The 15,790-nt window shown below is 44.9% G+C and overlaps 1 protein-coding gene across 1 annotated transcript in view; it reads right to left on the bottom strand.

The window, feature by feature from the left end:
- st6gal1 (ST6 beta-galactosamide alpha-2,6-sialyltranferase 1) overlaps positions 1 to 15,790 on the bottom strand; it is a 28,544-nt gene that overhangs the window by 10,753 nt on the left and 2,001 nt on the right. Inside the window, exon 2 of the mRNA XM_072375615.1 lies at positions 15,049 to 15,123. Coding sequence (XP_072231716.1) covers positions 15,049 to 15,060 — 12 coding nt within the window. The 5' untranslated portion in view covers positions 15,061 to 15,123. The remainder of the gene's footprint in view (positions 1 to 15,048; positions 15,124 to 15,790) is intronic.

Below are 15,790 nucleotides of genomic sequence, written 5' to 3'. Positions count from 1 at the left end.
TCAAAATAAAACAGGAAGTGAGAAGATGAGATACAGAAAACCTAAGAGCCTCTGTGAGACCTGACAGAGACAAAGCTTACAGAATAACTCCAAAATACTAAGAACACAAGCAAGAAAACTGAATATAACGGGGAAATCAACCCAAAGTCAGAAAATAAAAGAAAACCAGAAGGTTTTATCCTGCTCTGAGGAAACTTTGAGGTGGAGAAAGTCCGTTTGGAGGCAGATGATCCTGGAGATTAATAAATATATAGATGGCATTTATATTTCTCTCATGCTTACACTTCAGTGGTGTCAGGAGTGGGATTAATACACCTGTGAAGAGTGGAGGAAGAATAATGGTTAAATGAGAGGAGTCGGATGAGAAAGAGGCACAAAAGAGAGCCCGAAGGGCAGCTGAAGAAGCTTTGGCTGCTGAAAGTGGAGAAGGAAGGTGGGGAGGAACCTTCAGGGGTCTCCATCAGTGGGTTGGGCTGCTGTTTCTGTAGCTTAGCAACAACTCAGCTGATGATGTCACCCTGTGATCCTCCTCCTTTACTGTTAGCGCTCTGTCTGCAGTCTCTGTCTGCCCGGATAGTCTTAAAGCTGAGCAGAGAGCTGTTAGAGTTGTTCCTGCAGCCAGGTCCAGGATTCCACCATCTGTTGTTAACCAGCTCTGTGATCCTCCTCCTTTACTGTTAGCGCTCTGTCTGCAGTCTCTGTCTGCCCGGATAGTCTTAAAGCTGAGCAGAGAGCTGTTAGAGCTGTTCCTGCAGCCAGGTCCAGGATTCCACCATCTGTTGTTAACCAGCTCTGTGATCCTCCTCCTTTACTGTTAGCGCTCTGTCTGCAGTCTCTGTCTGCCCGGATAGTCTTAAAGCTGAGCAGAGAGCTGTTAGAGCTGTTCCTGCAGCCAGGTCCAGGATTCCACCATCTGTTATTAACCAGCTCTGTGATCCTCCTCCTTTACTGTTAGCGCTCTGTCTGCAGTCTCTGTCTGCCCGGATAGTCTTAAAGCTGAGCAGAGAGCTGTTAGAGTTGTTCCTGCAGCCAGGTCCAGGATTCCACCATCTGTTGTTAACCAGCTCTGTGATCCTCCTCCTTTACTGTTAGCGCTCTGTCTGCAGTCTCTGTCTGCCCCGATAGTCTTAAAGCTGAGCAGAGAGCTGTTAGAGCTGTTCCTGCAGCCAGGTCCAGGATTCCACCATCTGTTGTTAACCAGCTCTGTGATCCTCCTCCTTTACTGTTAGCGCTCTGTCTGCAGTCTCTGTCTGCCCCGATAGTCTTAAAGCTGAGCAGAGAGCTGTTAGAGTGGTTCCTGCAGCCAGGTCTCTGCCTGATATTCCTGCTGTGTCCTCATCAGGGCTCCGAGCTCATCCATTTTATCCACCAGAGATCTCACATTTCCCCTGATGATTAAAGGAAGAAATGCTTTAAACTTCCTCCTTTTTCTCCATTTTGTTCCTGCTCTGCATCCAAGACGTCTCCTCTTCAACTCATCTGGATCATCTGGAGGTCTTATTCTTGATATTATATTGATATTCTTGAACTTCCCCATTTCCATTGTTATGCATCAGAACAGAAGTGAAAAAGTTTCCAGAGTAACCAGCAGAAGTAAAATGCTTTTTTTCCATCCTTTAACAGCTGAACGGTAACATCTAGCTCAGTTTTATCTCTTATTTATACTTCCTGTCATGTCCATGCATTTTATAACAAATAAGACATCTAATAAGATAACAGCTTCTATTGTAAGATGTCAGAAAGTCAGAGTTTTAGAAGGAAAAAAGAACTTTCCAGCTGCTAGATGTTCAACACTGAAGCTTAAATCTCTCTAAAATATCAGAAACACTGACGTCATGAAAATGATATGTTCAATGCGAATAATCTCCCAATATTTAAAGTTATGTTTGTTTGAACACCCTTTTTACCGCAAAAGACTGATAATACGACAGAAAAAGCTGCGTTTTTGTTTTTATATTTAACATTTACATGAAACTTCTTTTAAAAAGCTACTTTTTATTGTCAGTTTAAATGCCACCGAATGACAATACTGATAATTTCCTTTGTTTTCCAGGTGAATATGATAACCCACTTCTACTGGTAATAATGATGGTTTCCACAGAGTCTGACACAGAGAGCAGAGAGCAGAGAAATGAGGGCGCCATCACTGCCCCGGGTGACGGGTGAAATCATGGAGAAAGAGCAGAGAGGAGGAGGAGGAGGAGAGGGAAGGGAAGGGAAGAAAGGGAGAAATAAATGGGTGAACAGACTGAAAAAGAAGCAACATCTCCATCGGCCATCTTTGACTCAGCTGTCGGTCACATTTAATGGAAGTAAATTAAGTTACCAAATGATTTTAAATAAGATTATTCACAACCATTTTATCACCACATGGAGTGAAGTTTAATATCTGTTTCAGTCTCATGATTTAAAGATAACAACAACCAGAATCATGCAGCGACCATAGAGGGAGAAAGTATGAACTCAGCCACATTTTACTGCACCGAAGGTCCAGATGCATCTCTCAGGTCCTGTCAGGTCACAGCTGGATTTTTTTCTCTTTCTTAAGGACATCACTTTCAGATCCTGTTCATCAAAACATGATCAAACATGGACATAAACCCAGAATCTGAGGCAGAAACAGAGTTTTTTTATCAGTTCTCAGCAGCTTTAAAGTGAATATCTGGTCTGAGCTCCTTTATTCTCCAACACAGCCTGAACCCTCTGAGACAAGCTTTCTGTCATTTCTTTAAGGAGTCTTCAGGAATAGTTCTCCAGGCTTCTTGAAGGACATCCCAAAGCTCTTCTTTGGATGTGGGCTGCCTTTTGTTCCGTTCTCTGTCAGATGATCCCACACTGCTTCAATAATGTTGAGGTCCGGGCTCTGGGGAGGATTCATCCCTCCATAAGACCTGTTGCCACTGATTTTCAGTCCACTTCTTGTGTCATTTGGCACAGCTCAGCCTTTTCTCCCTGTTTCCCTTCCTTAAGAACGGCTTCTTGACAGCCACCCTTCCATGGAGACCATTTCTGATGAGGCTTGGGCCAACAGTAGATGGATCAGCTGAAGGTCCAGATGCATCTCTCAGGTCCTGTCAGGTCACAGCTGGATTTTTTCCTCTTTCTTAAGGACATCACTTTCAGATCCTGTTCATCTGCTGTAGATAGTTTTTTAGGCCTGACACTTCTTCTTTTGTCCTCCACTTGTCCAGTTTCCTCAAATGTTTTAAGGACACACTGCACACCATGCTGAGATATGCCAAGTTTTCAGCTAATAGCTCTTTGGGAATCACCTTGTTGCTGCAGAAATCCTATTTTCTGTCTGTCAAACTGTGTTTTCTTTGCTGTTTTTCATAGATGCAGCTAAAGAAATGGGAACAAATGATGTGTCTTTGTGACAAAGTGCCTAAAGATCCAGTTTAAAATGGCTTCTTTGCTAAGTTGTCTGTTCTGTGTCGACACAACACTGGTTCATCCCTTGAGTTAGGAGCCTTTTTTCTGCCTGAATGGGTCAAAGGTCAGAGTTAAGTGACTCTGAAAATGAAAAATGCTCAGGTACAAGGACTGAAAATGAGGGAAAAAAGAAGAAAATGTCCAAAGAAAGCTTCAGAAAGCTGGAGAAGTGTTGATCAGGACACTTTAAAGGTTACAGGAAGTCTGTCTGCTTGGATACAAAATATAAAAAAATGAGAACTGGATCAGGACTTTTCTCAGTACTTTCACATAATTACATCAACATAATCTGTAGAAACAGACCAGAAATCCACCGGCAAGTGCATTTTAATTATGGATGGTTCATCTGCTGAACCTCCAATAAAAGGACAGAACCGGAGAGAACAAGGTGTGGAAATTAAATGTAAGACTGGGACTTTAGGGATTGGTGGCTTTGAACAGATTGGCACTTTCTTTAGATGTTGGATCCCAAAATCAGATCAAAAGCTTTCAAACATAAAAAGTAACTGAGACATGAACGTTTGCTTAATATTTTAAGGATTAACTCAGTCTCTCAATGATCCTCAGCCAGTTGGACAACAGGCAGTCCTGCAGTTTCAGGATTTAGAAGTAAAATAACCTTTTTAAAGCAGGAAACCAAACGTAAAAGAAGCTTCTAGCACGACTCCAGCAGGTGCTCTATGATGAATTGTTATTCCCTGACAACACAAACTGTCCTCTGCGGTCATAATGCCTCTTTGTGGACATTTTCCAGTAATACCCATGAGGGAGGAGACCCTGGAACTGACCCAGGACATGATGGAGAGATTACATACTCCATCTGGCTCGGAGGCATCTTTATATCCCAAAGATGGAGCTACAGAAGGAAAAAAAAAAGAGAAGGTCTCCTGGACCACTTTCCCACCATAACCTCGAGCTGGATGAGCTTAAAAGAGATAAACAGGGTCTGCGTCAGAGTGCATCAGAGCACTTTATGCACAAGTGAGCAGGATTAACAGACAGAAAATGGGTTCAGATGAGCTCGTCCAGGACAGGAATCGAATGAATCCATGTTGAGCACAACCATCCTGCAGCAGAGTTCTTATAAAGTCAATACAGCAGTACTGGGTTAGTATGCTGGAGGCAGAACATGCCTATCTGACAACCTGCTGCTACATGAAGAACAACAGCACAAAACATCCTGTCAATATCTGCTGTTTAAAAGCCTGGCAGCAACTCACCGGATGGAAGTTATTCTATGAACCTACTGAAGCCTGAGTGGAGACACGCTTCAGCAACAGTTGGTTCTGCCAACAGATGTGAGCGCCATGCTGCAAACAGGACAGTGTGCCCCCAACGTATTACACTCTTATTCACAGTATGAGCTCACGAACTGCAGGAGTGGAAAGCTTTTTCTACACTCTTCTGAATCAGAAGCTGAGAGAACGTTTCTGAGACAGTAAAAGCTGATCTGACGGCAGCATCTTTTCTTGCTTGACATCCTCTGAGGCGGTTCGACCATCTGCACTGGACCCCAGGGACTAAACAATGAGGCTTCTATCTTTTGCCGCTGGAGGAAGCAGCTGCTTCTAATTCGCCTCAACTATGGGAACCAGCTGTATGCAGCCTTTTGTTCTCTCTTAGAAGATCCAAACCTACAATATTTGAAGTTTTCTGTGCATGTTTGCAGCATAAAACTTGCTTTTTGCTCTGATGTTTGCTGCTTCGAGCCGACATTTAAACCAACAACAGAAAAAAGGCTCATAGATTTGTAAGATGGGACTGAGCCTGTTGACAGATACATGAAACAGCTGCCTGGTGCTCTGGCTAACGTCTCCCTTTGGTCTTCATCCACAGGTTCCTTCAGCTCCCTCCTGATTGGTCATCTGTTACCTGTCCTCACCCACAGGTTCCTTCAGCTCCCTCCTGATTGGTCAGCTGTTACCTGTCCTCACCCACAGGTTCCATCAGCTCCCTCCTGATTGGTCATCTGTTACCTGTCTTCATCCACAGGTTCCTTCAGCTCCCTCCTGATTGGTCATCTGTTACCTGTCCTCATCCACAGGTTCCTTCAGCTCCCTCCTGATTGGTCATCTGTTACCTGTCTTCATCCACAGGTTCCTTCAGCTCCCTCCTGATTGGTCATCTGTTACCTGTCCTCATCCACAGGTTCCTTCAGCTCCCTCCTGATTGGTCATCTGTTACCTGTCCACATCCACAGGTTCCTTCAGCTCCCTCCTGATTGGTCATCTGTTACCTGTCTTCATCCACAGGTTCCTTCAGCTCCCTCCTGATTGGTCATCTGTTACCTGTCCTCAGCTGCAGGTTCCATCAGCTCCCTCCTGATTGGTCATCTGTTACCTGTCCTCACCCACAGGTTCCTTCAGCTCCCTCCTGATTGGTCATCTGTTACCTGTCTTCATCCACAGGTTCCTTCAGCTCCCTCCTGATTGGTCATCTGTTACCTGTCCTCATCCACAGGTTCCTTCAGCTCCCTCCTGATTGGTCATCTGTTACCTGTCCACATCCACAGGTTCCTTCAGCTCCCTCCTGATTGGTCATCTGTTACCTGTCCTCATCCACAGGTTCCTTCAGCTCCCTCCTGATTGGTCAGCTGTTACCTGTCCTCACCCACAGGTTCCTTCAGCTCACTCCTGATTGGTCATCTGTTACCTGTCCACATCCACAGGTTCCTTCAGCTCCCTCCTGATTGGTCAGCTGTTACCTGTCCTCACCCACAGGTTCCTTCAGCTCACTCCTGATTGGTCATCTGTTACCTGTCCTCACCCACAGGTTCCATCAGCTCCTTCCTGATTGGTCATCTGTTACCTGTCCTCATCCACAGGTTCCATCAGCTCCCTCCTGATTGGTCATCTGTTACCTGTCCTCACCCACAGGTTCCTTCAGCTCCTTCCTGATTGGTCAGCTGTTACCTGTCCTCACCCACAGGTTCCTTCAGCTCCCTCCTGATTGGTCAGCTGTTACCTGTCCTCAGCTACAGCTGCTCCATCAGCTCCCTCCTGATTGGTCATCTGTTACCTGTCCTCACCCACAGGTTCCTTCAGCTCCTCCCTGATTGGTCATCTGTTACCTGTCCTCACCCACAGGTTCCTTCAGCTCCTCCCTGATTGGTCATCTGTTACCTGTCCTCAGCTGCAGGTTCCTTCAGCTCCCTCCTGATTGGTCATCTGTTACCTGTCCTCACCCACAGGTTCCTTCAGCTCCTCCCTGATTGGTCATCTGTTACCTGTCCTCATCCACAGGTTCCATCAGCTCCCTCCTGATTGGTCATCTGTTACCTGTCCTCATCCACAGGTTCCTTCAGCTCCCTCCTGATTGGTCATCTGTTACCTGTCCTCACCCACAGGTTCCATTAGCTCCCTCCTGATTGGTCATCTGTTACCTGTCCTCACCCACAGGTTCCATCAGCTCCCTCCTGATTGGTCATCTGTTACCTGTCCACATCCACAGGTTCCATCAGCTCCCTCCTGATTGGTCATCTGTTACCTGTCCTCACCCACAGGTTCCTTCAGCTCCCTCCTGATTGGTCATCTGTTACCTGTCCTCATCCACAGGTTCCTTCAGCTCCCTCCTGATTGGTCATCTGTTACCTGTCCACATCCACAGGTTCCATCAGCTCCCTCCTGATTGGTCATCTGTTACCTGTCCTCACCCACAGGTTCCTTCAGCTCCCTCCTGATTGGTCATCTGTTACCTGTCCTCATCCACAGGTTCCTTCAGCTCCCTCCTGATTGGTCATCTGTTACCTGTCCTCATCCACAGGTTCCATCAGCTCCCTCCTGATTGGTCATCTGTTACCTGTCCTCACCCACAGGTTCCATCAGCTCCCTCCTGATTGGTCATCTGTTACCTGTCCTCATCCACAGGTTCCATCAGCTCCCTCCTGATTGGTCATCTGTTACCTGTCCTCACCCACAGGTTCCATCAGCTCCTTCCTGATTGGTCATCTGTTACCTGTCCTCATCCACAGGTTCCATCAGCTCCCTCCTGATTGGTCATCTGTTACCTGTCCTCATCCACAGGTTCCTTCAGCTCCCTCCTGATTGGTCATCTGTTACCTGTCCTCATCCACAGGTTCCATCAGCTCCCTCCACAGTATTTATGCTCCCTGGTTTGTCATCAGATCTTCGCCGTTATCTCCTCGTGTTTATTCACTTCTTCAGATTCATGTTTGTTCTTTGGTTTTATTTAACTGTGCAACAAACTTCTAATTGACTAAAAAAGAGGAAAAAGACCTGAAATTGTCTTCCAGCTCCATCTCCAGGAAGAACATATGGTTTTAATTTAATTGCTCAATATGTGACCCTTTTCTTTAAAATGAAGTCAGTTTGGTAACAGTAACAGGAAGCATTTAACCACTCAACCTGAGCATTGAACATGTGGATGCTGGCCTGCTGCATACCGCAGCCACACTTAGCAAAATATTACTCTAAACCTGCAAATGCTGTGATCCCCTTTGGCTAATTATCTTCCACTTAGAGTCTTCTCTGACACTCAGACAAATACACTGCTCTAAATTTAAATTCCCATTTAATCTATAAATAAATCACTTTCTGTGAACAACCAATAAACAGATGCTGTTACCATGTCGGTGTTGGAAGGTTATGGAGGACCCAGACCCAGACAGAGGCAACCAGATGAAGGAACTTAAGGCTTTAAGTAACAAAAACAAAAGCTGGGGAAGCTGGTTTACATTGTGTGGGTCAGTAATCCAGTCCAGCTCATGGATCTCTGTGGTTTATCTTGCTTTGTTTGCTCTAATTCGGTTCCTTGGCACTGAGATTCAGTCTCTTTGTTTGGTTCTTTGGTTCTTCTTCTCTCCTGTTTATCTCCTCCATCAGATTTGACTGTAACAACACTTCCGGATACAGGTACTGAACAAGATGGCCGTCCATATGCAGCCATTTCAGGGCCATAATGTTTGTTCATTTGAAAACAAATATCCACACGCCTGTCATCTGAAGCCCCGCCCCAAAACACTTCAATTCAAACTGAAACAAAGTTTTCTGCACTTCTTTCTACTTTCAATGCAGATGTGTTTGTTTTCCACAGTTCAAGCTCAAAATCGAAATTTCAGTTTTAAAAAAAAGTTCATATTCAATTCAGTTTTTTTTATTATTATTAATAAACATTATACCCTGAAATGGCTCCATAGCTCCATCTCATCCTCATCCTCATACCCTTTAAAACTGGACAAACACCCATCTGACCTTTCACATTCACTCCTTCTGAAGGGAGACGTCACCACAGGCTCTGCAGCATTAGCAGATGCCTGTTAACTCCAGTCCAGTCAAACTATTGAACGTTTATCTCTGAATGTCATGCTTGGATGGTCACATGTCCCCCCCCCCCCTCTGTATCTGTAATCCGCAGGATTGTCCCTGAGGGTGAATTTGATAAAGTCAGTTTTTGTTGAGACTGAACTGATTGTCACTTGGCTCCTGCTGGCTATTGTGCTTTAATCTGTGTGTGAAATGTTGGAAATAAATTGGCCGGATATGAGTCAAGAGGAGCGAGGGCTGCAGACTGAATGTTATCACGCATCGGGCCACGATTCTGACTCGTACACCGCTGGGTAACAAGAAAAAAGCAACATAAGAGGCTCCTGTTGCTGGACAAAAATACAAAGATTATCATCCAGACAATGACTGAGATTAAATACGAGCTCTGATGCGAATGTGAGCTTCTTCTGTAACAGAAGCGCATCAGAGGAGTGAATCACCTGCAGACTTTGCTGACGGAGGTGCTGCTCGCACAGCTGTGGCTGTGTGGTGTGGTTCGGCTGCAGAGTGAAGCCAAGGCTTTGCATCAGTGTGACTGCAGAGCTGAAACAGATGGTGGTGTCATCCGCTATCTGCTTAAACATGTCACCCTAAATCCCCTGCCTTCACACACACACTCGACTCACAGCACAAACATCAGCTCTTTTCCACACAACGTGACTTTAAACGCAGACTTATGTCCTCACAACAAGAGCAGAACAAGGACACACACACATCAGTCTGGCTATGCATTCAAGTCTTTATCTTAACTCTACCTGAACCGGTCAGAAAGTCGTTTAATCTGAATATTATGACTCTGAAAGCTGGCCTGCTTCCCGTAAACACACACAGTCAGCAGAGATGTGTGTGTGTGTGGACTTACGTAGGCAGAAAGTACACGAGCCGTGGTGTTGCTGCAGTGTGTTTTAATCTGTGCGGGCGGACCGAGTTACATGGTTTTATGCAGCGTCAAACCACACGGCGGCTGATTGGTCGGCTGCAGAGCGACGGTCCTGTCTGATCCCCGTGGAAAACACGATCCAGCTGCTGACTATCGAACAGAACTGTGGCAGGTTAACGCAGCTGTGAGGTGCGTGTTAGGAGCTGCCCACCGGTGACCTGCTGATGACACACTGGAACAGCTCAATAACCCAGTATTCAACATCTTCATGGCTCCAACAGTGAGACTGTTCCAGCTGTTTGGGTATCTGTCTGTCATGGTTCTTGGTTTTTTATCTATAATCTCATTTCAGTCCAGTTGAAGTCATTTCTAATCTGAACGCATGAACAAGGTCCTCATAAGCTGCCCCGAGGGAGGTGGAGGAACGCAACATGGCGCAGAATCAGGACATTAACACTTACTCTGCCTGAAATGCTGATCCATGTCATACTTAAAGTAAGTAAACTGAGAGCTGTTTCAGAACCACGAGGAATAAACAGAAAGATAAAGAACAACAAACTAATTCTCACTTGACACACTAATAGGGGCACCTTGTAGTATGTTAGGAAGGGGATAGGTATAGGGTTAGGGTTACTAACCTTAACTGCTGTGTGATTTACAGTTAGGGTTAGGGTTACTAACTGTATGAACTGTAACCTTCCTACCTCTAACTGTAACTGTAACCTCCCTAACTGTAACCGTAACCTTCCTAACCCTAACTGTAACCTCCCTACCCCTAACTGTAACTGTAACATCCCTAACTGTAACTTTCCTACCCCTAACCGTAACTGTAACCTTCCTAACTGTAACTGTAACCTCCCTAACTGTAACCTTCCTAACTGTAACTGTAACCTCCCTAACTGTAACCTCCCTAACTGTAACTGTAACCTTCCTACCTCTAACTGTAACTGTAACCTCCCTAACTGTAACTGTAACCTCCCTACCCCTAACCGTAACTTCCCTACCCCTAACTGTAACTGTAACATCCCTAACTGTAACTTTCCTACCCCTAACCGTAACTGTAACCTTCCTAACTGTAACTGTAACCTCCCTAACTGTAACCTCCCTAACTGTAACTGTAACCTCCCTAACTGTAACTGTAACCTTCCTAACTATAACTGTAACCTCCCTAACCGTAACTGTAACCTCCCTAACTGTAACCTCCCTAACTGTAACTGTAACCTTCCTAACCCTAACTGTAACCTCCCTAACTGTAACTTTCCTACCCCTAACTGTAACTGTAACCTTCCTACCCCTAACCGTAACCGTAACCTTCCTAACTGTAACTGTAACCTCCCTAACTGTAACTGTAACCTTCCTAACCATAACTGTAACCCCCCTAACTGTAACTGTAACCTTCCTAACCGTAACCGTAACATCCCTAACTGTAACTTTCCTACCCCTAACCGTAACTGTAACTTTCCTACCCCTAACTGTAACTGTAACCTTCCTACCCCTAACCGTAACTGTAACCTCCCTAACTGTAACCTTCCTAACTGTAACTGTAACCTCCCTAACTGTAACTGTAACCTTCCTAACTGTAACTGTAACCTTCCTAACTGTAACTGTAACCTCCCTAACTGTAACTGTAACCTCCCTAACTGTAACCTTCCTAACTGTAACTGTAACCTTCCTAACTGTAACTGTAACCTCCCTAACTGTAACTGTAACCTCCCTAACTGTAACCTTCCTAACTGTAACTGTAACCTCCCTAACTGTAACCTCCCTACCCCTAACTGTAACCTTCCTAACTGTAACCTCCCTAACTGTAACCTTCCTAACTGTAACTGTAACCTTCCTAACTGTAACCTCCCTAACTGTAACCTTCCTAACTGTAACTGTAACCTTCCTAACCGTAACTGTAACCTTCCTAACTGTAACCTCCCTAACTGTAACCTCCCTAACTGTAACCTCCCTACCCCTAACTGTAACCTTCCTAACTGTAACCTCCCTAACTGTAACCTTCCTAACCGTAACTGTAACCTTCCTAACTGTAACCTTCCTAACTGTAACTGTAACCTTCCTAACTGTAACTGTAACCTTCCTAACTGTAACCTTCCTAACTGTAACCTCCCTAACTGTAACCTCCCTAACTGTAACCTTCCTAACTGTAACTGTAACCTTCCTAACCGTAACTGTAACCTTCCTAACTGTAACTTCCCTAACTGTAACCTCCCTAACTGTAACCTCCCTACCCCTAACTGTAACCTTCCTAACTGTAACCTCCCTAACTGTAACCTCCCTAACTGTAACCTTCCTAACTGTAACTGTAACCTTCCTAACCGTAACTGTAACCTTCCAAACTGTAACCTCCCTAACTGTAACCTTCCTAACTGTAACTGTAACCTTCCTAACCGTAACTGTAACCTTCCTAACTGTAACCTCCCTAACTGTAACCTCCCTAACTGTAACCTCCCTAACTGTAACCTTCCTAACCGTAACTGTAACCTTCCTAACTGTAACCTTCCTAACCGTAACCTCCCTAACTGTAACCTCCCTAACTGTAACCTTCCTAACTGTAACTGTAACCTCCCTACCCCTAACTGTAACCTTCCTAACTGTAACCTCCCTAACTGTAACCTCCCTAACTGTAACCTTCCTAACTGTAACTGTAACCTTCCTAACCGTAACTGTAACCTTCCAAACTGTAACCTCCCTAACTGTAACCTTCCTAACTGTAACTGTAACCTTCCTAACCGTAACTGTAACCTTCCTAACTGTAACCTCCCTAACTGTAACCTCCCTAACTGTAACCTCCCTAACTGTAACCTTCCTAACCGTAACTGTAACCTCCCTAACTGTAACCTTCCTAACCGTAACTGTAACCTCCCTAACTGTAACCTCCCTAACTGTAACTGTAACCTCCCTAACCCCAACCCCTTCCTAACATACTCGGTCATCTAAAGGTCACCTGTCAAATTTGTTTTTACGAAAGGTGCTCCTATTAGTTTGTGTCACTTGCAAACATCTTCAATAAATTTGAAAAAATTAGAATATTATGATCAGTCTGTATGTGTACAGCACACCGAGTCTACAGCAGACATGAATGTAAACGCAGCTTCTCTAGATGATTTATAGGAGCAGAACCAACTCGATCAGCATGCTGGCTGGTTGGGTGACAGAACAGACTTTATCAAACATGCTGGAAAAGGAAGGAAACTATCTCAAACAGGTTAACATATACAGTCAAAAGGTGGCTGAAGGGACAGGAACAAACACAGGAAGAACCAATTCAAAGCCACAGAATATAGATGTTGGCTCGGACAAAGGAGGCAGAACACGGAACAAAGAGGAAAAACTCTACAATAAACACACAGAGATGAAATAAGAGAAATTAATCTTTTCAAACAAGTGAAAAAATGCACAAACAGGAAGTGAAACGAGACAGAGAAGTTCCACAGACACCGACTTTAAGAAGCGTTTGATCAAATATAGAAAGCTCAGGTATTAATCCTGTCCAAAAACAGAGGAGGAGGAGAGGCAGCTGCCCTCAGATCAGGGTTACTCATCACCAAAGACTAGTTTTAGCTCAGCTGAGCCCAATCGTTGTTGATAAATCTGTCGTCAGATCACATACCTGACGTCCAAAGTGTTCATCCTGTGGATAAACCCGGCTTTTCCACCGTATAAACACGTCTTTAGCAGCGTGCCCGGAGGCTGCAGCTCCCACCTTCTGTCACACGGACACTTTGAAGATGACGTTACCTGCTCTGCAGCAGCTGTTTGTGCGCGGTGGCAGTCTTTAGCGTCTAGCCTCTGTCTGAGATGCTGAACTAACTCTGCGATGGACCGGGGTTTATTCCAGGTCTGACTCTGGAGAACCGAACCGGGTCCAAACAGCAGCAGGGACTGGGCCTTCACTGGGTTTCCCAACATGTTGTTGTGTCCCTGTGGGAAGTAACGGCAGCACCTGAACTACGGAAGCCCAGAGGGAGCGGCGGCAGTGGAAGTTAAAGAGGAAAACGAGTTTCTTTAAAAAGAAATTCTCCTCAAAGTCAAATGAATCAGTGAAACAGTTTTTTTTGCCCGGCCCGACCTCACGTGAACTGTTCTGTGCACGTACGAGAATTTAAGCTTTAACCAAAAGAATAACTCCAATGATGTCACTCTCACAACGCTGAGCAGACGATCAGTGATTTCTGTCCCTGCTGGCAGCGTTTCAACACGTTGAATCACCAAAAAGCGATGCTGATGCTCCAGATGTTCCTGATGTTCCTGATGTTCCTGATGGCCGACTATCAGCCCGGTGTTTAAGAGCCGAGCCCTGATTGGCCCGTCCAGGGTGTACCTGCCTCTCACCTGCCTCCCACAGCAGGAACCGGAGCTGTGGCTTCGGCTGCTTTACTTTTATTCAGTCAAATTTCAAGAAACCTAGTTGAGAATTCTCAACTAGGTGGGGAAAGGCTGAGGAGCCGAATGTGGCAAACAGCAGTTTGGAGGCGAGGGATGATGAGATCTTTTATTGAAAGAAACAAAAAGGTGAGCTAAACTTGAAAAACAAACCACTAAATAATGAAAGAACCTGACAGCGAGAAACACGGAGAAGGGTGAGCGACGACAGCATGAACGCAAGTACAGAACCAAGAGTGCAGAGATGTGAAGCAAAAGCAGGAATAAAACTGAGGCGAACCACAAAGGGAGAATGAATCCTGATTCAGATCAATAAGAAATTAAACAGAAAAAACACAAAAAGTGCATCAAAAGTGATCCCTTTTCTGAGAAATGCACCGAAGAAGGAGCTGAGATCTTTATTTACCTTCATACCTGTGAGCTGACAGAGGTCACAGAGGTCATCAGCCTTTAAGCCAATGAAAACCTCTGTCTGCCATAAACTGGAAGACATTTCAGTGCAATTACCTTTTTATAATAATTTACCTCCATCGACTGAAGAGTTTAGCTCTTTTAATGAATGCTTTCGTTCAGGGAGTCGTTTCTTTGTTACAAGCAGCTTCCACACACAAGCATACAGCTCCTCTTACATCTATTAAATCAATCACAAGATTTATCTCCCCACAATGAGAGCATCTTCAAATAACCAGACACTTGTCAATCTACGAGAAGCTCTGTCAGGAAGCCACAAAGCCGACATCCAGGTGTCTCAACCTTGTAAACATGCTCTCTGGAACCGGATGATGTTGATGCATTCCTCTGATATTTGCTTTTACCGACATTGTACCCACATCTGAGCCATGATACGTGCCTCAGACTTTCATTTCCTCGCTGCCCTCTGTCATCTGCAGCTTTCTGTGAGCTGAACCTGCACCGGCAGCAGCTGTTACTCCAGCTCGAGCTGTGAATCATCCACAGGACTCATGTCTCTGAGCGGGGGGGGGGGGGCCAGAGGTTTCCCTCTGACTTATTCTACACCTGAGAGTGTGAACTTGAACTTTTAGGCTCAGGAAGATGAAACGTTACCTTGTAGCCCATGTTGTCTGTGAGTTGTTGTTGCTTAGAAACGGGCTGCAGCCTCCTGGCTTCCCTGCATGTCCTCTGCGGATGGAGAAGGGAAAAACATAGATTTTATTATGGGATGTCACACACCGGTGTTCCAACATGACCTGCTTCCACCAAAGGAATCTCATTCCTAATCTGAACTGTCAGTATTACCTAACCAGCTCACAGCTATTCAACAGGGTTTAAACTGCTGCGTCGGCTGCAAAGCTGCTGCAGACTATTCCATTCAATCATTTCTAAATACCAGAAGGGAGTCTTTCTTCACCTGAGATCAGAAGGAACTCAAGTCTGTAAACCAGTTACTCACAACCTGACTTGGTAAACAGGCCGTGAAGCGAGAAGCAGGCCTGAGCTGCTGTTTCATCTTGTTTTACGTGCATCAAATCCTGTGAAAAAAGGCAAAAAACCCATTTTTCTGAGCCTGTTTCCATCAGCTTTTCTATCGCAGCAGTTCTAAATGTGCGTAAGAAAACCTTGAGGGAAAACTGGAGCTCAAACATGAGTCATGGTGTCATGCCAGCATTCCTCTCAATCAGTTACTAATGCGAACACAACGTAAAAGTTCTACTCTGGATTCAAGCTGTTCTGGTTATATTTTTGTCATTTAAAAGGTAATTTATCTGAAATTCACCTCATTTCTAGACATAATTGTTGCAATGCAGTTTATTTTAAACATACATGTTGTCTGAATGAACATGTTCTT

The sequence above is a fragment of the Leuresthes tenuis genome, unplaced genomic scaffold (assembly GCF_036924035.1).
Source record: "Leuresthes tenuis unplaced genomic scaffold, fLeuTen1.0.hap1 SCAF_21, whole genome shotgun sequence".
Lineage (NCBI taxonomy): Eukaryota > Metazoa > Chordata > Actinopteri > Atheriniformes > Atherinopsidae > Leuresthes > Leuresthes tenuis.
The sequence above is the reverse complement of the archived record's forward strand: the minus strand, read 5'-3'. Positions and strand labels throughout refer to the sequence as shown.